This window comes from Drosophila hydei, unplaced genomic scaffold (assembly GCF_003285905.1).
Source record: "Drosophila hydei strain 15085-1641.00,03,60 unplaced genomic scaffold, DhydRS2 tig00008119-arrow-pilon, whole genome shotgun sequence".
Classification (NCBI taxonomy): domain Eukaryota; kingdom Metazoa; phylum Arthropoda; class Insecta; order Diptera; family Drosophilidae; genus Drosophila; species Drosophila hydei.
Genome location: NW_022045830.1, coordinates 4,938,831 through 4,963,050, shown reverse-complemented (window position 1 = coordinate 4,963,050; position 24,220 = coordinate 4,938,831). Strand labels below are relative to the sequence as shown.

At 37.1% G+C, this 24,220-nt stretch overlaps 4 protein-coding genes and 1 long non-coding RNA gene across 5 annotated transcripts; 2 read left to right on the top strand and 3 right to left on the bottom strand.

Moving 5' to 3' along the window:
- Positions 1–55: 55 nt before the first annotated feature.
- On the bottom strand, positions 56–1,035 carry LOC111595902. Its single transcript, XR_002751228.2, has 3 exons — positions 815–1,035; positions 678–751; positions 56–197 (listed from the first exon to the last, which is right to left on the bottom strand). It is a non-coding gene; the product is annotated as an uncharacterized LOC111595902 (long non-coding RNA).
- A 505-nt stretch (positions 1,036–1,540) lies between these two features.
- LOC111595920 (short coiled-coil protein) lies at positions 1,541–2,323 on the top strand. The gene is made up of 2 exons (XM_023309871.1): positions 1,541–1,728; positions 1,814–2,323. Exons 1-2 carry the CDS (start codon positions 1,674–1,676, stop codon positions 2,164–2,166), a joined length of 408 nt encoding a protein of 135 aa, XP_023165639.1. The 5' UTR covers positions 1,541–1,673; the 3' UTR covers positions 2,167–2,323.
- Positions 2,324–3,335: 1,012 nt separating this feature from the next.
- LOC111595916 (cysteine-rich hydrophobic domain-containing protein 2) lies at positions 3,336–4,359 on the top strand. Its single transcript, XM_023309866.2, has 3 exons — positions 3,336–3,463; positions 3,769–3,979; positions 4,059–4,359. Exons 1-3 carry the CDS (start codon positions 3,336–3,338, stop codon positions 4,224–4,226), a joined length of 507 nt encoding a protein of 168 aa, XP_023165634.1. The 3' UTR covers positions 4,227–4,359.
- Positions 4,360–4,363: 4 nt separating this feature from the next.
- Positions 4,364–10,584, bottom strand: LOC111595921. Its single transcript, XM_023309874.2, has 4 exons — positions 10,493–10,584; positions 6,746–7,652; positions 5,386–6,658; positions 4,364–4,370 (listed from the first exon to the last, which is right to left on the bottom strand). Exons 2-4 carry the CDS (start codon positions 7,608–7,610, stop codon positions 4,364–4,366), a joined length of 2,145 nt encoding a protein of 714 aa, XP_023165642.2. The 5' UTR covers positions 7,611–7,652; positions 10,493–10,584.
- A 1,067-nt stretch (positions 10,585–11,651) lies between these two features.
- Positions 11,652–12,840, bottom strand: LOC111595919 (probable V-type proton ATPase subunit d 2). The gene has a single exon (XM_023309870.2). The coding sequence runs from the start codon at positions 12,777–12,779 to the stop codon at positions 11,721–11,723; it is 1,059 nt and encodes a 352-aa protein (XP_023165638.1). The 5' UTR covers positions 12,780–12,840; the 3' UTR covers positions 11,652–11,720.
- Positions 12,841–24,220: the final 11,380 nt, after the last annotated feature.

The following is a 24,220-nucleotide window of genomic DNA, read 5'->3' as shown; positions in this document are numbered from 1 at the left end:
TCACATTTGGCACAACATTTAAAATATATCCTGTTGATTATGTATATATTAAATATTATCACGCGCTAACTGTTTTGCAAATGTTAGTATTTAATTATGGATTTTTAGTGCTGAAGTATTTTATTTGCCAAATATGGCAGTTCCACACTGTTGCTCGATTTAAAAATCTTTTCAGTTAGAACAGCAAATGTTTTTTCCTGAAATGATTGAAATCTGTTAACAATCAAGCAGAATTCAATTATTTTTAAAACTTAAACATATTTATAGTAAATTGATAGCTTTAATAAATAATTAGACGCCGTTAATTTTCGCGCTCGTTCGACAACGCATATTTTAAACAAAGTTGGCAGCACTTATATTGAACAAGATTGGTATAAATTGTTGGTATGCTCCATAGAGATATTTGCTGAGAAAACATTTACAACATTTGCTAATGCCCCAAGCCCACGCGCCGGATTTATAACTACGTAAACTGCATCTTTATCATATTTTGCTTAAAGGTTTTCAATTTACAGTTGTTACGTATGTCTATGACTATGACTATGCTGATGCCAATGCCATATATACATATGTACATATGTACATACCTTATCTGGGCTTTACTTATGCCAAAAGCATAGTTAAATTTTGCATTTAGTTTTTAATTTATAGGATGTAAAACTTAAATAAAAGATTACCTTTTAAAGTGGAGTTAAGTTTAAGTCGGAGAAACTGTTTTACCCGTTGATTTGGCTGGCAACAACTTGGAGAACTAAAACAATTGGAAAAAGTTAAGATTGAAAATGTCAACACTTAGATAAAATATAAACATTACCTCTATTCTTAGTTGTAGACAATTTACAAAGTTTTTGTTCAGCTCTACGGCAATGTATATTTATATACTTTGCGCAAATGCTAACTATTCTTCAACCATAGAGCAACACTTCAAATATATATGTACATATATATGTAAATAGATGTGCACTCTTTTGCACTTTATCAGGACAGTGTTTTAAAGTTAAGCACAACTGTATAGTTTTCAGTTTTCAAGTTAGTTACTAAACGACCTGTTTTCAGTTCAACGTTAAAAACTATAATGGCAAAAAGCATGCGTGTGTATTTTAATTCGTCGATCGAATGCTCCCCAGGTGGCAACCCTGCAGTAAGTCTCACGTCGGTTATTTTTAAAACAATCAACATATAAAGTTGATTGTAAATATAGTTTTAATTTATTTTGATTGAATATTGCTTTGAACTCAACTTTTACTATAGGATAAACTTACATTTCATTTTATCACTGAAGGTTATTCATCTAACGGAACTTCAGAACGTTTAACTGCAGCAACAGTTGTTTATGCTTTTAATCAGCGATATGCACAATAGAACCACTACACAAATACTAATGAACCAAATTTGAATATATAACCCACGTCAAATTAAAATTAATATTATATTAGTGTCAATATCATAATTTTATTTTTAAACTTTTACCTTCTTATGGAGGAACTGTTTTTTCTTCTTCTTACAAATCTTAATTAAATAGGTTAGTGTTGTAAAATGATTGAAAGCTAGTGTGAAACAGCGCATTTTTTAACCAAAAAGTGGTAGTTTAGTATTCCGTGTAATTTCTTTTAATAAAATAAAAAAATATAAATTTGATTGATAGTTGACCCATTGCTAGCACATTATACAGCATGTCAATAATTAACAACGATGATAACATAATGGCGATTGACGAAGATCCGCAGGGTATGTACATTGGATTGATGTGGATGTGGAACAAGTTGGGCGCGTCCGGCTGTGGGAAGAGTAACAATTTTATTGGTTGTTACAGTTATTATTAACGACGATGAACCCTCGACAACGCAAAACATTGCGAATGGCCGCTCTATGGACTCGCTGCGGTCGTCATTTACCAATCATAGCTCGACTCCAGATTCATCTCATAATTCGCTGGACACCCTTGACGTGGGACCGGATGACATACAGGAGAAATCTCGTTTGATTACGCAGGTGCTGGAATTACAAAATACGCTGGACGATTTGTCGCAACGCGTGGACTCTGTCAAGGAAGAGAATCTAAAATTACGTTCGGAAAATCAAGTCCTTGGTCAATATATTGAGAATCTGATGTCCGCCTCCTCGGTCTTTCAGTCGACCAGCCCGAGTGCATCAAAAAAGAAGTAGGAGAAGGATGATCCCTACACACACAAAATATGCCTTGTCATTTTATATTTACATTAATGCTTTTGTTATTGCTGCAGAGTAATTGATGTTTGCTAATCTGTCGAATTTGTGCACAATATAACTTCTTATTATTAGTTAGAACATACGCTTATATATGCTGTATCAATATACCATATATATTATAATTATATATAACTATACACTTTAATTATTTATTAATATAGCTAATTAATAAATCAATATTAACCCGCTGGTCATTCCCATGTTTGAATGTGAGATTGTTCGCTTTTCGAGACGGTTGGGCAACCCTAATTCGTAAACAGCTGCCAGCTGGTCGTCTCGCAACAACAAATGTTAAGCAGAGAACTTATTTTCATTATTACAAAACACAAAAGTGTAAAAAAATAATTGCCCAAATATTTTAAATTAGTCTTATTACTAGAAAGTGATGAAAATAAATCTATGCGATTAAAACGTGTACGATTTTAGATCAAAATTGTAAGCAATAGGTGAAAAAGTGATTGCGAAATACGCAGCAAACAAAAACGAATGCACATTGCTTTGGCCCCCACTACAGGAACACCAGCAACAACAACAATAACAAAAGCGGACGGACGCCAGTGTTGCACAACCTTCAGAAAATTGCTGGAGGAATCGCACACACGCACATTTACTTACATATACGCATACACATGTATATCAACGCGATTATTGTTTAGTGTTAAATTTTATAATACATATACTCCAGTTGTGTGCCTTCTTTTTGTAATGCAACGCAATTAAGGAAGTCAACGTCACAGCTCATATCAGTCCATGCCACAGCGCAGTTAACGTCAATGCGTATGGCGGAAGCAGCGCCAGCGCCAGCTACATCATCAACGGCAACAACAACAACAATAGCCGTATAACAGTAACAACAAAGACAGCTGCGTTCATTTAGAGTCTCGAGCGAACAACAATCATACCGAAGGCCCAACACTCAGACTGAGATTTTATTTGAACGCCAACTGTAGCACTCATACAATCACAATTTACGCAACTACTAATCAAATGAAAAATGTGCTGATCTCCTTGCAAGCGTTGCAAACAGTTTCTCTGTGACGCAGAGAGCACCGGAGCCAACAGTCGATCAACGTAAATATTAACAACATTCAACTAAAGCAAGAGCGATGTCCTTTTCCGATTTCGATGCCATCTACGAGGATGAGCAACTGGATGACTTGGAGCATTTCCAGGATCAGACAGTGATGCCAGTGGCCGAACCAATTATCATACGAGGCGCGGGCAATATGACGGTGTAAGTAAACAGAAATAAAGAGTATAAGAGTATATATATTAATATATATGTACATTATTCGTACATACATAATACATGAAGTCTCAATGTAGCTCAAGGCTCTTGATACCTACAAAAACTGTTTTCGGGCTCGTGTTTATTTTGTTTACATTGATAGCAGGCGCACAGCGCTCATGCGTTTGACCTTGTGCTATTTGGCGCCAAGTTGTCAATAATTGACTGACTGATTGGTTGCATAACTGAAATAGATAAATATAAACTAGGTGAGAATTGTCTATACGAATTTCTTCTTTCTTGCATTACAGCTTTGGCCTCAGCAATCGCTTCAATATCGAATTTCCCTGCGGTTTGCTATCGCGCGTTGCGCCGGAGGAATTCAAAGCGACCATCGGTCGCATCAATGGCATATTGAAGAAGACCCTGCCCCTGAATGTCAAGTGGCTCTTTTGTGGCTGCGTTTGTTGCTGCTGCACTCTGGGCTGTTCCCTCTGGCCGGTCATATGTTTGAGCAAACGCGTAAGATATAAGCTTGATTTTCATACTTCTTTAGATGGTGCCAATGGACATTAATTATTTTCCTGTTACTTGTTTGCAGACACAATTGACACTGGATAAGCTGCTCGAGTGGGAAAATAGTCATTTATATCATAAGCTCGGCCTGCACTGGCGTTTACATAAGCAACAATGTGATTCCAATTCCATGATGGAGTATGTTATATTAATTGAATTTATACCCAAGACGCCCATCTATCGGCCTGACTAAATGTATATAATATATATATATAAATAGGCAGTGTGGATCATTGCAGTCGTTGGGGCAATCGTTTGGGAGGGGTGAACATTATAGGGGGGCCTCTAATTGTAATTGTAAAATACAAAAAAAAACTAACTAAAAAGCAACTAGCAACTAATAATTATAAATATAATTATAATAGTTATGCTTTAGGCGTTTAATCTTGTGCAACAACTAAACACAACTAGTTTAGTGAAACATACACATACACATTTTAAGCTAGTGCTAGTTAATATGTAGTATTTAGTTTAAACAAATTTTTGAAAGAATATATATATAGCTAATAAGAACAATTGATTTCTCGCTAGTTTCTTATGCGTTTTCATATTTCGTTTCATTCTTAATTCATGAATATATTGTTTCAAATAATGCAATACTAAATACAATTCTTGTTAAGAAAATTGAAAATTGGAAATTGAGAATTGATTCTTGAGCTTTTGAGTGCATTGAGGTGTGCGAAATGCAGAAATGGAAGCCGACATTGCAGAACTTTATAATTTTTGCACTAAATATATATTTGTGTGTATATATATACATATATATTTACAACGTTCAACCAATTGTATGAAAAATAAGATTAAATAATTTCATATATTCAGAAATGACACGGTTTCCAAATCTGCTTCGATTTCGATATTGCTTAAATATCACTATGTATGCGTATATTTTGATGTTTCAATAGATTTAATAGCACAAACAATGCTTAAATATAATCAAGTCTTTTAACAATGTGGGCTTTGCTCTAGGAATATGTATATATATATATATATATACTATATATAATATATATATGCCTAATTGTTTGTTTTTTTGTTTTTGTTTTTCAAAAATTAAGGAATGTGTGTTTGGAAATGTTTCTGGTTTTGGACATTAGGAATGACAATATTATAGTTCTCTATTCTTGTGATAATACTTGATACTAGGATTAATATATTAACAGATTTGTGCGTCGCTCGAACTGCTGCTTTGATTGGAGGACGATTCGCTGACTGTGTTAACAGACGATTCCAAGGCTGCTTCGTGCTCATTGCACTCTTCGCTTTCCTGTGTTTCCTCTTCGTACTGTTCGAGCTCCTCCTCCTCTTTGTCCTCTTCGTCCTCCGTTTCTTCTTCCTCCAGCTTCTGGAACTCCTCCTGTAGCTCCTTATCTGGCTTCAGCAATAGGCAGCTGTTCGACGTGAATTCCGGTTCTACCTGTTGCTGCTGATCCTGAACTTTATCGGACTTTGTACATTTTACCACCTCCTCCTGCTCAGACCGCATTAGGTTCTTGGCCGTCCGAAGCAGCGTATCCGTTTGTTTGCGCAGCGCACTCATCACCAAATTATCCTGCTTCAGCTGGAATTCATGTTCGCGACGTGCAAACAGTTTTTGCTGCTGGAAAAAATTTTGCAGCATCTCTTTCTGGGCCACCAGCATGGCATTGGCCACCTTGCTAAGCTCCTTCTTGAAGTCCTCCTCCTGTTGCTCTTTGCGGCGTTTCGCCTGCTCAGCTAGGTTTTGACTCTTCTGCTCCTCCGCCGCGGATGCATCCTCATTGCGGATGTTGCTTTGCTGTTTGTTGTTTTCGAAGAGCGTGGAGCTGCGCTGCAGCTTAACGGGCACAGGCGGGGGCTGCTGAGCGAATTGAAGACGCCGCTTTCGAGGCTGCTGCTGCTGCTGCTGCTGCTGCTGCTGCTGTTCGCTGAGCAACTGCGCCTGCCTGCTGGTTGAGGCATATGGCATGGAATATTTCGACACAGGCTGGATGTGCATGGGCGGCGAAGGCGACTGTGGCGGCGATATGGACTGTGCCAGATCAGAGCTCATACGATCCGGACGCAGCAAATATCCCGTATCGCGCGCAGGCGCAGGTGCAGGTCTCAGCGGTCGTAAATTTGCCGGCTGCACACTGATCTCTCGGGGAATTCGCAGCGGTGGCTGCTTGCGGGGCAGCATCAATTTGGTGGTGGGATGCACGAAGTTAATGCTACTGGTGCTATGCAACGGCACGCTGCGATTGCCCCGGCCGGGGCCACCGCTCACGGCCGGCTTGGCAAGCGGACCGACAGGTCGTTCAATCTGAAGTATACCATGCGTGGGAGTGGATGTGACAATTGGCTGTGTGTCATTTGCAAACGCGGCAACGCGCAGCGGCGGCAGGGACAGCGACTGTGATTTGCTTGCTGACAAATCGTCCAGGTCTCGTGGTTCTACGCTACTTGGCGGTGGCGAGGGCGACGTCGGCGCCGTTGGCGGCGGCGTATTTGTGCTATCCATGCCCAAATCCATTTCAGGCTCGTGCTTCACATTGACCGTGAAAGGCATGTGCTCCAGCGCCTGCGTCTGGTCATGCATTTGTAAAAAGTCCGCGCTTTTAAGCTCCTCACTCGAGTTGGGATGGTTTGGCATCGTCTCGTAACCTGATTCATTAAATATTTTAGAAGTATGAGCGCGTCAGTATAGCATTTGATATTTGAATCAATTCAGAATTCTGCTGAATTTCTTACCCGTATCCAGGGGTTCCGGCTTGATTAGACCCAAACGAAATCCAAATATGGGATGCTCCACGCCCAGCTCCTCCTTGACCTCGTCATCGTTGGGCATTGTCTTGGCCAGCTCCGCATTGGAGCTGTCCCTGGAGTTGCCACATTCACTGCTTATGCCACTGCCAATGCTATTCGCACTCGCATGCTCGCGCAGCATGCGGCAAAGTACGCGGTACACCTCCTCTGGAACGACCTTGGGTATGCCATTGCCGTGCCGCGTTGTTGTGTTGTATGTGGACTTGAGGAATTTCCATTTGGTCCAGATCTGTATGCTTGACTTCTTAACATAGCCCTTGCTGCGCATCACCTCTTCGATCTGACGGAAAACGTGCTCGCTCTTCACATTCCGATCGTTGAGCTGCTCCAAGGCGTTCATTTGTTGCATTATGTTCAGCATCTCGAGCATTTCAGCACGGCTCCACAGGTTGCGCTCCGGTCTCGAGCTCGACTCCTTGCCGCCATTGCCACTGCCACTACCACTGCCACTGCCACTGCCACTGCCATTGGACATGGTATCGCTCTTGATACGCATTGGCATCAATAGCTCATCCACATCGCCCACCAGACCATTGCCTGTGGCAGCTGTATTGATTAGCTTGTTGATGCTTTGATTCTGGCCTTGATTTTGGCTTTGATTCTGGCCTTGAATTTGGCCTTGATTTTGATTTTGTTGCTTTTGCTGCTGCTGCTGGCGCATATTGTGTTCCACTTTGCTAATCAAACGCATTTTCGTATGGGCGGCCACTGTGGTGGAGGCGTGGCCGTGCTTACCACCAAAAGTCTTCTCGCTGTGGCTTTCCTGCTCGGAATACCGCGGCATCAACATCGATGCGACTTTTCTATTTCTCTTAGCGGATTACGTAAAACTCTAGTAAAAAGTAGAGCCAGAGTACGAAAATTAGTTATATTCAACTAATTGATGCAACGATAAACTTAAGAAATTGAAAAAGACCAATTTTCAAACACACAAAAATTATGTTTTCTAAAAACTTCACTTCTGCTTGGAATATTTAGAAAAAACATACTAAACCAGATTTTGAAACCACTTAAATATAATAAAACAACAGAAAAACAAATATATCGAAAAAACTGTCAGTTCATCTCATTATTTTGTATTTAGGTTTTTTTAAAACGGATTTTCTTTCTCCAAGATCCATTGAGGACCCATGGAAATAACCTTCGGAAAGCCCGTAATAATACTCATAGGTATATAAATATACATGCGGAACGTTCTCAACTGACAAATACCACGAAATCTAAATAGGCAAATAAATATATATTTTTATCGATTTTGATTACAAATTTCAATACGAAATATAACGACAAAAGGAAGGTAAAAAGAATAAACGTGAACCCACACACACACACAGAAGCACACACAGCATATACACGTTAACTCTCATGCACACATACACACAACACACACACACACATCAACTAAATTTAGAGATAGTGAGTAAACGATTTTAAAATGTTAATAAACATGCCAAATACGATTACGAGCCCGTGTAGCACTTGGGGTACAAAGATTTCGTCACTTTATTCGAACCGAAGCGCTATTATGTTTATAACTGCGTTCAAATTCGATTATTTATATACAAATACACAGATACATATTATATATATATATAATATATATGTATAATAAAAATAAATGAGACTTGAGCACCCGAGATAGATGCGTAATGATATTCAAAGAAGCTGCTGATACTGAAACACAATGACTGAAAAAAAACCTCTATTTAGTTTTGATTGAATCTGAGATGTCGCATATACATATAGATTTTTAAAGATGGAAGGGGATGTTCAGCTGGGAGAACCCGATAGCTGCATTCGAAACTCAAATCACAATTTGTGGAGCTAAAGCTGAGTAATTTTCCAGCTGTCCGAAAATCACATAAGATTGAGAGACATACAGTGGTCACAAGCTTATTAAAAGCCGGTTGATATTTGCCAATTAAACTCAATTGTTATTCAACACTGTTTGAAATGCTCATCATTTTTGACATTGATTTCGAAACTTATAGTTTGAAGCTTGTTGGAAAACAACGTGTGTGCACAATAATAATAACTATTTAATTCAAATTTTCTATGCCCCACTGTCATGTGGAAAAGATATAAAACGACAGAGAGAGAGAGAGAGAGTGCAGGAGAGCGCAACTAGCGCACGAAAATCCAGAGAGCGCTGCGTTGTCTTTCTCTCATATACTTAACAGACACAGACCCACACACACATACACACTCACACACACACACACACACACTATCACATGGCACAAATTTACGCTTATTATGTTGAGAATTTTTCAAGAAAAAGAGAATATAAGAAAAACGTTAATTACATTTAACAAACCAAACGTTGACTGCTTCACATAACACGAGCAATATATTTATAATTATTAATTGACACTGACAATTCCAATCAGCTGTATCGTTGCGTAAAATTCCGAGTTTCAATTCAGCTGCTCTCACGGTTGTTTTTAATAATAACTTTACTTAACTATTTTTCAACACAGCAACGCAAACACCTTGCCGAACAACAAAACACACACACACGCACAGAGAGACTCACACACACACACACACGCACGCACACGACAAGAGCGCGAGAGCCAGCTTACTCTCTCGGCAATATGAAGAGGAAACAGAACAGAATTTCAACCAACAACCACCACCACGATTTCAATACTGCGAAACTCAAAAATTCAAAAGCAACGAAAGCCTACAAAAACAAACTATATACTTGCTAAACGTAACATACATCACTACATACATACATACGTACATTCGTATATACGTACATATAAGCCGTTCGTTCGTGCTAGTCCACACATACCTTTGCACACACAAACGCACACACATGCCAGTATGGTGTGTACGTATATAAAATACAATACTTCGTTGTTATATTTCGGAAAGGCGCAAATAATGGTTATGGAATGGCTTTGCTAGCTGTCGTATTGAGATTGTGATTGCGAGATTGAATGGGAACAGCAACGCATATCTGCTGGAGCACTGACATAAATAGCGGGAATTGTAAGAGCCACATAGATTATTTTCAATTAACAGCGACTCAAATAAAGTATTTAAAATATATTCAATTTTAGATTTATAAATTTTAAATGTGGCAATTTATTAATTTTTTTCAAATCGATATTAGTTATTTTTCTGTTTATACTAATTCCCAGTTAACTCGCCGAATTTAATGTACAATTAGCTTTGGCCAATTTCCTGTTGTAGCGAAATGGCAAACGAGATTTACAAGTATTGAGAGGAAAGGAACCAATAAGAATGCGCTAGCATCCAGAACGGACTCAATGGGTGAGAAGTAGGGTAGAGTAGGGGAGGGGAGGTGAGCGGGGCCAAGGCTAAAGCAAGAACAGGAAATTTGAACTTGCAGGAAAAATGCGGAAAAGCGTTGCCTTTGCCTGCACACACACACACACATGCATCTATATACAATTGATATATATGTATTCTGGCTAAGGCGAAACTTTATCTGTATTTATATATGTGCATATGGTACACGTATCATTTACAGACTTATTACAGCTATATAATATTGAGCTTCAAATAAATTGTTTTTTTTTGTTGTTGATAAAAGTCGAACACACTCACACAATTGCAGATACGAAGTGGAAAACAAAAAGATATGCATGAATGTATGTACACATGTATGTATGTATGTATGCAGGTTTATTTACGTACATTCGTATAGAGCAACTACAAAACGAAGATGATTCATTCGGTTAGGTTAGGTTGTTGTTATATCTTGGCACAACTAGCGAGCTAGAATCACGAATTCAAACTGAATTTTGCAAAAAAATAAAGAAAACCCAGAACCTGCTGCCTCAAATGTTCGCCGCAGTCTCAGTGTTTCGCGACTCAGCTGATTTTTTTTATATTTATTTTTGTCGCTAGACTTGGGGAAATTGACAACAAAAGTGGACAGAAAAGAAAGAGGAAGAGCGAAAACTTTAAACTTAATTATTATTTTCAAATATATATTTATGCATTTGTCTTATTAGTTAACTATTAATAGTAACTAAAAAGGGTAAACCCTATTTTAATTTCTTTTCCAGACGAATCCTTTTAAATTGTTGCTATTTCTTAAACTACATCTTGTATATATCTATATCTTTTTAATATTTACTGTTTTTGTTTACATTATTATGTAAAAAATTGTATACATTTTTTTTGCAATATTATATAAAAACATTAATATTATTTATTAAATATTTATAGTTTCAACAATTTTAATTTGTATTTTTTTAATTTTATTTTTATTTTTTTTCTTTTCTATTGACTAAAGTAATTGTATCTTAATTTAATTTAGGAATTGTAATAAAATAATATGAAAAATTTAAATTTTATTATATTTTGACATTTATATTCATTTTTGAGATAATTTTTATTTTGTTTTAAGTTTAATAATTTTTATTTGAAGTTTATTTTTTATTAAATATTAAAGTTGTAAAGCTCTTTATTTTTATTTTCTGTTTCTATCTATATACAAATATTTTTTATTTTGAATACATTCTTCCTGCCTAAGCCTTATTTATTTTTTATAAGAATTTGTATCTAAAACTAAAACATTTGCCTTTATATAACTCATCTTTAATTTAATTTAATCTGAGTATTAAGTGTTAATAGGCTAACTTTAAAAAAAAAAATGTCGATTTTTAAATGATAAAAAACTTCGGAAAAAATTATAATTGCTCAGATTGAGAAATGTTAATATATAAACAATTATTTAATTGCTTATTATTTATATATATATTAAGTTAATATATAAATGGTAATATATATATATACTTCCAGACAATATATAGCCTTAAGCTCCCGTAATTAAAGTTACCGATGCCACAGTTAATAATATATATTAGCAATAATGCAGATTGACAATATATATATAATTAATGTAAAAGTTGTTAAATCAGTGAATCGGTATAGGGATATAGGCATTGACCTTATCGTTCTGCTGCTGGGAAATGCATTCGGCTATCCAGACGATGTTGCGGCACTCGAGCTCCTTCAGTTTGAGATAGGAGTAGAAGATGCCGTAGTGAAACTGGTGCAAAAATGAGTCTACATGCAGCTTGGCCTCCATCGCGAGGAGGCGATCCTCGAGGGTGATCAGATTTTCCATATCCCTCTCAATGTTCACCAGGACGTTGGTATACTGCAAGTTTCGGTGGAGAATTGAATGCACTGCCTCCTCGTCCATGCTGATGGCTAATGCGCTTTTAGTTAGATCGCACATGGAGCTACAGTTCGGGTATAAGCTAAGACGCATGAGCGACTCCATATGCATTTCCAGCGAGTTCACAGTAACTGAAATGATGCGGCGATCTGCTTGGAAGTTTAAGAGATTGCCCATGACATCGGCCGTGGTGCCGCCAACTTTCTTGCAGAACCTGTAAAAGTCCTCCAGATAGGCTTTGAACATGTGACCACGCTGGATCTCCATATCTGTGTGATGCATTGCTGATCTATCGAAGTCCTTGGCGATGAAGTTGATCAACGGAGTATCGATCAGTACCGCGCTGTACAGCTCGTCTATGTTGCTCGCCACCTCGATGGCCTCCAGTTGGTCGAAGAGTCCCAGGGGATGGCACATGGGCAGCAGTTGACTCATATTGTGATGATTGCTCATACCGGTCATCAGCAGTGCAACATTATCAATCATGTGCTCATATCGGATGTATTCGAGGAATGAGGTCAAAGGTTCCATCGAGTGTTCCCGAATATAATTGTATTCGACCACAATACGGTCACGCAAGCACTTCTCAATCACTTCCACGTCCAATGTCTCATCCTCGTGGCCTTGTAGTTGGCCATAGTCTGTGTTTTGTATATTCAGCACTAGATCCTCCAGGGTTTCGCATTCTGTTAGATTTAGATAGTCGGACTGCTTTAATAAACTGTTTTTAAAGCCACGCACTAAGCCTTCCAAATAACCGCTTTCTTTATTGAAACCCAAGCAGTTCGACATTATTTATTTTATAGAATCGTTGTTATTTTACAATATATCATAAATGGATTTACAAAGTGAACTTGATAAATTTCAAATGAAATTTGAATGCGCGCTAAGACGACGCGCACAACGCACACGCTTCATTGTGTGCATACAGCGTTGCCACTCAGTTGCTATTGTTGCCAACCAGCGTGCAGCAATATTCTTGTGGCAACGCTGTGCAATCGGATTTTAGGCGCCAAATTGGATGAATTTGAAAACGCTGCAAGGCTTTTCTGACTTGAGTATATAAATAACCTCTTTACATGCAACTAACTAAGAGTAATGTGAATTGTTATTTATTAATTGATGTTTCTCACATATTTATTCAATATTACAATTGTCGCTTAGAATACATTTGCACTGCACTGAGCATGCGCTCTGCTTGGGATGCTGAGGGACCTGTTGCTATTTACTTTTCAGTTTATTCAGTTTACTTGTTGCGCTCGGTCGTTCACGACATTATTACTTTGGCAACGAATTGAGAAAACAGATATTACATCTTACAATAAATTCGTATTTTTTAATGAAAATAAACAAAGTCTGTTTACACTTCGTAAATTGCGTCGTTTATGCATTATTTCTGTCATAAATAACAAGCCAAATGCATTCCGCAATCAAATTCATAATTCTGGCCGCGTTTTATTGCCGCCAACAGAAGCGTCAATGTTATCTCGACATAATGTCCGATCTGCTTAAGGCTAAACAATAACAACTCGTTCACTCTCTGTGCGTTTGTGTGTGTGATTTCGTGTTCCAAATGTGACTGCAGAAAATCACTAAGACAATTGCGTATAGGTGCGTCCAGGTGAGAAAAAAAAATATATCTTCAACATAGATATATGTTATTTACTATATGTTATATATGTTATTTGCTATAGTCAATATTCTATTAAGAGAGAGAGAGAGAGAGAGAAATATAAAGAAAGAAAGACAGAGAGAGAGAGAGAGTGAGCAGGTTATATTCAGAGATCAGCTCATCTGTCCACCAATTTCTTTACCTTAAGTACTATAAGAAATTAATGAGAATCGAGTAGTAGAGCGCAATGGGTAAGAGCTTAAAATAAAGTTATAAATTAAATTCCAGGCAAAGTACAAATTATTTTGCAGGCAGCTCCACATGAGTCGCCACTGATGACTACTCGAACAGATAGATAAGGCTAGCTGATTGATGGACTGATTGACAGGTTGAACGCAGACAGAATATAATAAAGTAATCAAAATTAGGCGCAAATAAAAGTTAGTATCTCAAGCATTGTGACAGCAGTCGTCATATCGAATAAGTCTCTGACAGCTCCATGCGGAACGTATTGGAGGAAACTATATTTTATATATATATCTGCTTTGTGGACAGATTTACGACTTACGATTGCCGAACTAGAAATGTGCAAATCTTTTAAAATACTTTCGCATCATTCAAAACATAGAAACAGCGCGAAATTGAGGAAGTTTTTTTCAGTGTTGACATTAAAAATTCTGAAAACAATTCCTGAAGTGTTTAAATTTGTTCATGAAATTCTCTTTAGAGATAAGAAAAAACAAATAATAAATATATATAAATTCTTAGTATTTTTCTTATATATAATATGAGATATAAATTCTTAGTATTTTTATTAAAATAAAATGACTAAAATCGAATTCTCATATTTTATTTTCAATGCACTGCTACAACAAGAACTTTTCGTTAGTCTAAAATTACTTGATATTGTTTATTAAAGTATTAACTAAATTTAGAATATTATTATAATGCTTTTAATGAAGTCAGATAAAAGGCTTTGGGCTCGTAAAGTAGCTCGCGTAAGAGGAAAATTCTAGTTATGAACACGCGACGGATATCTCTTTCATACTCTGCACAAGAGTGGAGTAAAGAGGGCTTGCTCGACTATCAGGGAAATGTGGACGATGGAAGTACAAATAGAATTTCCTGTTCTAAAAGTCCATTACCTTCTTTTTATAGTTCTTCTTTATAGTTTGTTAGTCAATCAACCAAAAAATCCAGTCAATCATTTTGACAGTAAGTGAGTCAGCGAAACTGTTAGTCTACATGTGAATCAATTAGTAAGTCGGAAGCTGTCAATCAGCAGGTCAATCAATTGATTGTTCAATTGATCAATCAGTAGTCAACCAACCAATAAGCTAGTGCGTCAATTAGCAAGCCAGTCAATCAATCATCAGGTTGTTTATCAGTCACATCATCAATCAATCAGACAACCAATTAGTAAGTCAATCATCAGTCAGTTCGTAAGCCAATCAGTCAATCTTCTAGTCTGTCAAGTATAAGTAAGGGAGTCAGTCAATCAGTTAACCAGTCAAACATCAGTAAGTCAATCAGTCAACCAGTTAGTATGCCAATCATAAGTCAGTTATAATGTCAACCATTCAATGAATGAGTCTATCAATCATCAGTCATGCTCTCATTCCCATAGTTTTATTTACACACATAAATTTTCCCCCTTTGCACAGGTATCTTCCAGTCAGTCACTCCCCATAGGTGCTCTTCTCATATACAACAATGAGTTTTGGTACAGTTGCCCGTCGGACTGACGGCTGACTGATGTCAATTACTCTGCTCTACAGATAAGATAATGATGGTCACAATTTGGCATATTTTTAGTGATTAATTAAGCAAAGGAATCTAGCCGAACAGTGGGACACATCCGATGTTATATGGCACACGATTCGCAAATCGAAAATCGAAAATCGCAAATCGCAAATCAAAGCTGTGATTTTTATAGACTCACTTGAGATAAACGAGGCGCGAACAAATTTATGGCCCACGATTTTGCAACGCGCTGTTTAAGTCTTTCAGTGGTCACCTGACTGAGTTGGTCGAGTCTATAGGATTGAGCTGTGTGCTTTCCCAGTGTCATTGATTACATTTCACTGCGTAGTGCAGCTACAGTGAAAGCTCGACAACACGAACAGCTCACACTGCGCCAACTTCTTCAACGTTAGACAGTTCAGACAATACATTCAGGAATAGAAATACCTTTGTTCTTCTACTCTGTAATATTTTCCATTACTTAAAATTACAGGGTATATATGAGCAGCTGTGCTTTCTCTGAAATAAAAGCTCTGTTTGATACCCTGCAATTATCAAAGTTAGTAATTTTATAGTGTATTTATTTAAAAAGGAAAGCAGAAAGTATCAATAGTAAAGAAACAGAAAATATTTACAAAATGGAACACTTTAGCGAGCTTTCACTGTAGCTAGCTGTTGGACAATAGCTGGAATCGGAGTGGCATGCGCTATGCGGCTTGCAAAGCGCTTTAATTGACCATCATAAATAAACCAATTTGACAGTCGTTTGTCTGCGGTGCGAGTGGGGAGAGAGAGAGGGAGGATAGGAGAGAGAGGGAGAGGGAGAGGGAGAGGCGTCTACGCAAATTGATTCTGACATTTTCGATTATGATTCGATTTGAATTCATTATAAATTGCTGATTGAGCTGCTGAAACACAAATATGATTTAATTATTTGCGATTTACAGTCCGATTCAAATCTAATTAATCGAGAATAACAAACGAATTCTAGGTAAAACAAATTTGTTTTTAATAATCCAGATTAAATAAATATTCGAAATCTGAGGAACTAAACTGATCAGTTATATCTATATATAGGTATATATATGTACATAATATAATAATTCAAGTCAATTTCTACCATATGCACGTCTCAATTGTTATTGAAAGCACAAAAGACGCGCATTACGCATACGCCAAGTTAGCCAGTTGAACATAATTATTCATTTTAATCAGTAAGACATCAGCTTGTTCCCTTTAAAAAAAATCACTTGCTATATATTTAAACATTTGTTATATATTTGTTAAATTTCTGTTCTTCATTTTATTCACTGTCGTCGCGTTAATTTTACAATTTGATTGCTCATACGCCATGGTGGTTTCTTTGCATATCTTGCAAATTGTCTAATGTCTGCCATAATTTACACTTGATTTGAGCTTTAAATTGCAGAAATAATTTGTGAATTCATGCCAAAATCAATTAATATTTCTTGCATGAGATTGCGAGAACAATATGTGAATAGCATCTGCTCTGCCCGCTGCCACACATACCTTGTACGATATACCCTATACCTTGTGCCATACAGATCAATACGAAACTTCTTGTGTGGTTTATGGTCTGTTTGAATTTGGCTTACATCCAAGAACAATTCGAGCACTGCTGCAAGCAGCTGTAGCTGCTTATATTTAATTATGCCAAGTACACGCAAAGCAGGTCGAAATACAACACAAACAGCCGTGAAGCAGCAACAGCAGCGGCGGCAGCAGCAGCAATTAAAGGAAAGTATTTCACTTATTTGCCCATTTGTTTTCATACTCGCTCACTTAAATGAAAAGAGGGTATATTCGACTGATGAAGGACAAACTTAAAATGCATAACTTTGGACAATATTTGCTTATGTATCACGTATTTTATGTATATCGTAGATATCATATATATATCATCATCATATATCATACATCATACATCATACACATATATCATATATCATATATCATATATCATATATCATATATCATATATCATATATCATATATCATATATCATATATCATATCATCATATGTATCATATATCATATATCATATATCATATATCATATATCATATATCATATATAGTTGAATCAATAGATCTACTCCATATGTGGTCAGCCCATTCAGGCGTAATAATCTGGTTACATTTGAACTGTGAACGAGTATTATGCAGTCGCCTAGGCCTTGTTCTACCCATTCTTTGTTTGTTTTGCTCACCTCTGACAAGCTGACAAAGTGGATCTTTGATTGCTCATTAAACTGACATTCGTGTCTCATAGCTGATTCATATTTAAAGACTACCTCTGTTATTGAATAAACATTTTAAGCGCTTTAATCTTAGCGTTGACTGTTTGCTAGATCGTATTTCCGGTTCCACACACAATGTTCTTGAGCTTCTATATTAATAGATCAAATAGTAGGAAAGTCTGCTAGATCGACTCTTTAGACAACTACAGGGTATATCTGCTGGTAATCGTATCAAGCGTCTTCAAGTTCTGTGCGTTAAAGTTCGCTTTTAAGTTAGTTATTAACTTATTAATAGAGCCATTTGCATATCATTCGTTTCAGTTAAGACACTCCAAACGGTTCCGTGGAGCAGCTCCCTGGCGTCGACTGGCTGTGAGCATCATTATGGTAATTGGCTGCGCACACTTCGATTTCATATTGGCAGCTGGCAGCTGCCCCACTGCGTGCGACCTTGTCGCAATTTTTCCTTTGTGGCATTTGCAGCTTAGCCTTGAGTCCGTGTTGACTGCCACTGAAAGTTGATCAAGTTTTTTATTAGGTTTTCGAGTGCCAACGTGGGCAAATGCATCTGCGCCCAGAGAGGACGTGGGAGAGGGAGAGGGGCGGGGCAGGAGGACAGCGCGTGCAGTGCCATAAAATTGCTGTTGACCAACTGCCAAGTTGTTAACACAACTGTTGAGTGTGTTTAACGTGAACTTGACCTTGTTTTCCATTGCTCCACTCCATTCAAATCCCATTTGCAGTTCCATGGGAATATTTCATCAGGGAAAAGTCTTCGGTCGCTTGTTTGTTTGTTCGTTTTGACCTGGGCAAAATGCTGTCGAACGACTTTTCAAATGCGATTCGATTCGAGTCGATTGCAATTACACGAGCTGTCTGAAAGGCTTAAGTAGCAAATATAATTTTATACGACTTTCCATTAAAATGCAACATAAAAAACCATAAATTTATTGAATAAATATAGCAACGCGCACATTCACAGCTTGCGTGCTTAGTTATGACTAAGAAATACCCTGTATAAGGTGGAATGGCGGAGAAGGAGATTCAGATTAGCGGGGATTCACAAACCTAACGAGGCAGAGCTGACTAAAAAATACCCTGTATACCGAAGAAGCAGAAGCAGATTGATCAGAAGACTGAGGTAATATGGGAATCAGCGAGAAATGAAGTTCAGGGCTTAAAAAATCCAAGTGTTGGAGAATCTGGGAATGAATATGAGAAAGATATCTCCTTCGTTTGAGTATTAAAGAATCTGAAAAGCAGAGAGAATGTGAGTATTAGAGAATCAGAGAATGGTAAAGCAGAGAATCTATTCTTAAGAATCAAGGACTCAAGACTCAAAAAGCTATAGAAAAAGACAATTTAGGAAATTTAGGAACTAAAGAACCAGAGCGAGATTGAGGCAGAGCAGCAGTATTTTCAAGAGTCAGGGCAAAGGAGAATCATAGAATCAGCGAAACAGAAGATTTAAAAGAGTCAGAGAATCAGAAACAGAAAATCAAAGCATCATAAAAGACATAAGCAACCATTATAATTCGATTAGATTAGTTCAGATTAAACTAAATCAAAGTAAACTTGCACAAGTTAAAGTCTGTTGCTCTGTAAAGTGCATTCCACTCAGAACCTTTGAAACCTTTCTCTGCAACAGACAGAAATCGACATACAGAGAAGTCAATTCCAGGATATCTATATACAGCCACTTGCAGGGTATGTGCTAGTCAGACGTCCCAAGCATACTGCTTGCAGCACAGCACTTATGCCACAGTTCAGGCACTTGCCACATTTCAGTGACCGCTTGACTTGAGTTGAATGGACGCCGTTTTGGCTCTAACTGAACTAAGTCGATTATTGCGGCAGGTCAGTTATTAGAATAATCAGAATCGGTCGAAGTTTGTCGCACGCGCTCAACTTTGAACTGGGAAAGAGAGTGAGCGAGAGCCTGACATTCATGTTGACCTCTACGCGTGACCCTCGCGGACACAGTTGGCGGCTGTCGTAATGAGGCGTCAAAACGCAATTGCTTCCAAGCTGAATGCTTTGTTCCCAATTGACCATCATCAGATGGCCAACAGACGCACAAATGTGCTCTGTGCACAGAAGATGGATGTACATCGTCTCAGTCAACTGCGAGGTCAGCCGTTCTGAATACTCAAGTCAGCATCCGCTTGGACACATTTGCACTCGCACTGCAACAGTTTGTCCCAGCCAAACATTTGCACCGCCTACAGATCAGCCGGATAGTTTATTCTCTGATTTAGTAAGCGTCTATTTGCTAAACATATCCCCGATTGCTGGTATCTAGTCTTGAAGGCACGCGCAGACATATCACGGATACCCTGTGGGCACACCTGTGCGCAGAGGTGAGGTATGTATGTTCTTGTGCTCAGGTAGCAAATTCTAGAGTTTCTTGATTAGCAACTCTTGATTTTCGACTCGAGATCTTGCTTTTTCAGATCCTGATTTTTTGATTTCTTCATTCTTGCTGCTTGACTATTTATGGGTTGGTCAATGAGAATTTTGATTATGCTTTATTTATTATATATAAATATATATATTCTGGATTCTTTATTCAGGTATAAAGAATTCAGAATATATATAATTTCAGATGAATCCTGTAAATGATGAATCTAGGATAAGATTCATCATTTACAGGATTCATCTGAAATTAAATATATTCTGGGTTCTTTATACTTGATTCTTTATACTAGATTCATCACTTACAGGATTCATCTGAAATTATATATATTCTGTATTCTTTATACCTGATTCTTTATTCTACATTCATGCTTCAAGCTCTTCCATTCCATTGCTTAGGATTAAGTTTATAAATACATAAAATCTCAAGCACTAGAAGAACTCAAGCTAAGCTAAGATTATCCCACTCTACGCCAAGGCGATCCAAAATAAATATAAAAATATTAGAGGTATTCCCTACACACTATGTACACACTTCGAAGATTTTCAACCAATAAATTTGGAATATATTTTAAAGATGCTGAATGAGAATGAAAAGCAGCAACACATCAAAGAACAGGCAAAAGTTATTAGATATATAAAAGATAATACAAATAATATAATATATATATAATATATATATAGATATATTTGTATTATTTATATATATATAATATATATAGATAATACAAATAGTTCTAACGCCACTGCCAGCTGTGTACAGCGTATCTAGCTAGTCACGCACTCTTATTTATATGCAGCTATTTGCAGACTCTAGACAAGAACTAATCTGAATATATATATACATAGTATATGTAGTACATACATATATATTTTTGCAATGTTTTATTGTCTAATCAGCTGGTCTTTTGGGTAAACAGAAAATCATGAAGTATCAGAAAGAGATAAGTCGCTCACTTTCTAGCCGCGTACAGTTGGCTCCAAATGGGACCTAGATAACTGTCATAGCAGTAAATTTCGACTGCAGCTGCTACGAAAATGTATAAGTCAGACACAATCATGTTGTGCCCACATCAAGTCAACAAGTGTCACGGGACGACAAAGTATGATATAGATATGGAATACAGAACTTAGGCCCTGTTGACGGGCACGAGTTTGAATTTACGACCAGATTTGCCAGCTTCTCCCAGTTGACATAGAGGAATACCCTGGATTTAGTACAAAATAATTCAATTAGGTAACCATTCAGGAATGAGTCGCATTTTTGACAGCATAAACTGGCGATTGATTTACGAATCGCTATTCAAACTTAAGATCTTAAAGTGAATTCCTAAAAAGCTATTGTCTGAGATACTGGAATACTGAAACTGGATATTTCCTATAGAACTGTCTTGGCTTAGTCTTAGACATATGAATTAGTTACGTTGTTATTTCAAGCTCTTGAGTGTTAGTGGTAATCGATAACTATCGGTTTACAGCCTGACAAATCAGTTTTTAATTTGAACCGGTTCGTTTTCGATACTTAGTTCCCCATTTCGATAACTATCGATCGCTGAACAGATCTAGTTAGCTGAGAAATAGACGCATAGTAGTTATTAAAACATAAAATTGAAAAAAAAATTAGTTAAACATCGCCCGATTTTCGAAGCTAATCCACATTTCGCAATTGTTGTTTATGAAAGACCGAACCGATATAGAACCAGTTGAATATCGAACTGCGATCGGCATGCCACGTGTAGCAAGAAGGAAGCGTTACCATCAACTTGCCCCGCCCTGCGACTCGGAGCCGCCCATCAAGCGCTCGAGACAGCCAGTTTTGGTTGCAGCGAATGGAATTTCGTCGAACATTCACCGAGCCCCAGGCAACGAGAACGATCTGAACACCACCAACATAATGCCAACATTGGCTGAAGGATCGGTTGTTGAAATCGTTCCACTGCCAGCTCAATATGATCCCGAGCTGAGTGTTGACCAAAATCCATTCTACTACGAACCGAATAAATTGTTGAACCAGTTGCATGCGGAACGTCTCAAGCGCAAAGTTTCGTAGCTATCCCCCACAGAAAAAAAATCCAATATGCAACAGTAAATTCCAGAATTCCCGAACAAATTCCAAGTATCGCCAAACATTTTCATGTATTAAATTGTCAAATTACACTCAGTTTTTGTTATCGCACAGCCAGTCCGATTCCGTTTTCATATTTATTTAATGTTTGCCAGAGTTCAAATAAAATACAGTTCAAAGTGCAATGAGTTCAGAATTACAAATTTATATTTACCCAAGCTTATATAATAATTTTTTTTCTTTTACCTGCATAATATTAATGTTAGATTTCGATATAAGATATGAAGTGGAGAACAAAACATGTTGAATATGGAGATTTAATTTCGTTTCAAGTAAAGTTGATAATACGATTCGATTCAATTCAATATATTTATAAATCAAGCGAAATTTAAACTCAATATTGCGATTTAAAATTCTAAAATTCCCTTTATAAACGACTTTTATTAAAGTTAAATTTAAGCTAAAAATTAAATTTAAAAATATGAAAATAAAAAATTTTTTAATTATATTTTTTGATGAAAATTGATATTTTAAATTGAAAAAATGATGATTAATTTAAAAATTAAAATTTAAATGAAATTAAAAAAGAATATTTTTTGAAATATGAATAAAATTTGAATGCCAAAAATTATGTAGAACAAAAATATAGTGATAATATAGCGCGACGTCAAAATCTGCTAATTTAAAAACGAATGTATGAAACTTTGAAATTACCATAAATTTTTTGCTAGTTCGAATTTCATGAACTCAGACAACAAAAATTTGAACTCAAAAAACAAAGAAAATTAATTCTTGAATTACCATAAAGAATAAAAGTTTGCTTATTTTTTGTTTTTATAAATGGAAAAAAATGTATAAAAATTCATTGAATTAGCATAAAAATAATTTTTTTAAATATTTATTTTTTGTTTTAAACTAATTTTTAATTAAATTTAAACAATTACTATGATTTTGGTCAGATATTGAGTATAAAATGCAGTTAATTGTTAGGATTTCGTATGTTTCCCACGACTACAAGGCCGTCTGCATAGCAGCTTGATTTATGAGTAATATCAAGGCTTCAACGACTATTTCTGCTCAGAGCCAATCACTTGAGATTCCATTTATTCCCGCCATTCGCGTCCTTTGGGTCTGGTTGGCACCTGGCATGCAAATGCACTGCCCCAGTTAAGTGTGGCAGAGTGGCATTGCGATGGGTTCAATAGCCACAAAATCAGCAGAGGTCAGGTCAAAGACGTCACCACCAAAGGTGGCTGCAAAGCCCGGGGTTGGCAGCAAATCTGCTTTGATATGCCGTTGGCAATGCGCGGCACGTAACCAGGCAGCCTGACAACGACGTGAGTTACAGCCGGAGTCGGGTTGCCCGTTGCATGCTACGGCTGCAATTTATTTTATTCATTTGCCCAAGGACCTGTCCAGCATTTGCACTCGCTTCTAAAAATAAGCATCTGCCTCGAATTGCTGAAGCCTCCAAACAGAAGTAGGTCGAGCGGAGCATGCAACGTTTCACTCAATGCTCTTCGAAATGCTTGATAGATGTGTGGCAATAAGTGTGTGTGCCTGTGTGTGTGCTTTGTTACGTACACCTAAGCTTTATCACGTGCACATACATACGCACTCGGAGCTCCACGTGCGCTTCGCTTCGAGATATTTTTGGAATATCTACGTCGGCTTATGCTAAGCATTTCCCTCTCCGTTGCCACTTCTATGCCATTTTCCTTTTGAATATCAATTTAAGTGCATGTTCATAACACGAGCGCCTCTTTGACCTAAGATCTGGGTATCAAGTACAGTTTAATACCCTGTGAAAACTATTTGCAAGGGACTATATGAAGCAGCAGTAAATTAGTTATTAAATACGAAAATTTGGAATATATATATTTAATTCTTGGCAATTTAAGTTTATTTCATATAATCGATAACTGTAAATCGATATTAATTCATATGTTTTAATTATTATCAGAAGAAACTTAATTCCATTTAAAATAATTGTTAATGTATCTAAATTGAGATATACAGTGTAGCTTTCGATAGCATAAGCTCTATCTTGAGATATCAAATTGGACGCAAAATAACGTAGCTCAAGGCCAGCTGCGAGGTATTTACCAGTCAGGCAGTCTTGACTGCATCGCTCGAGC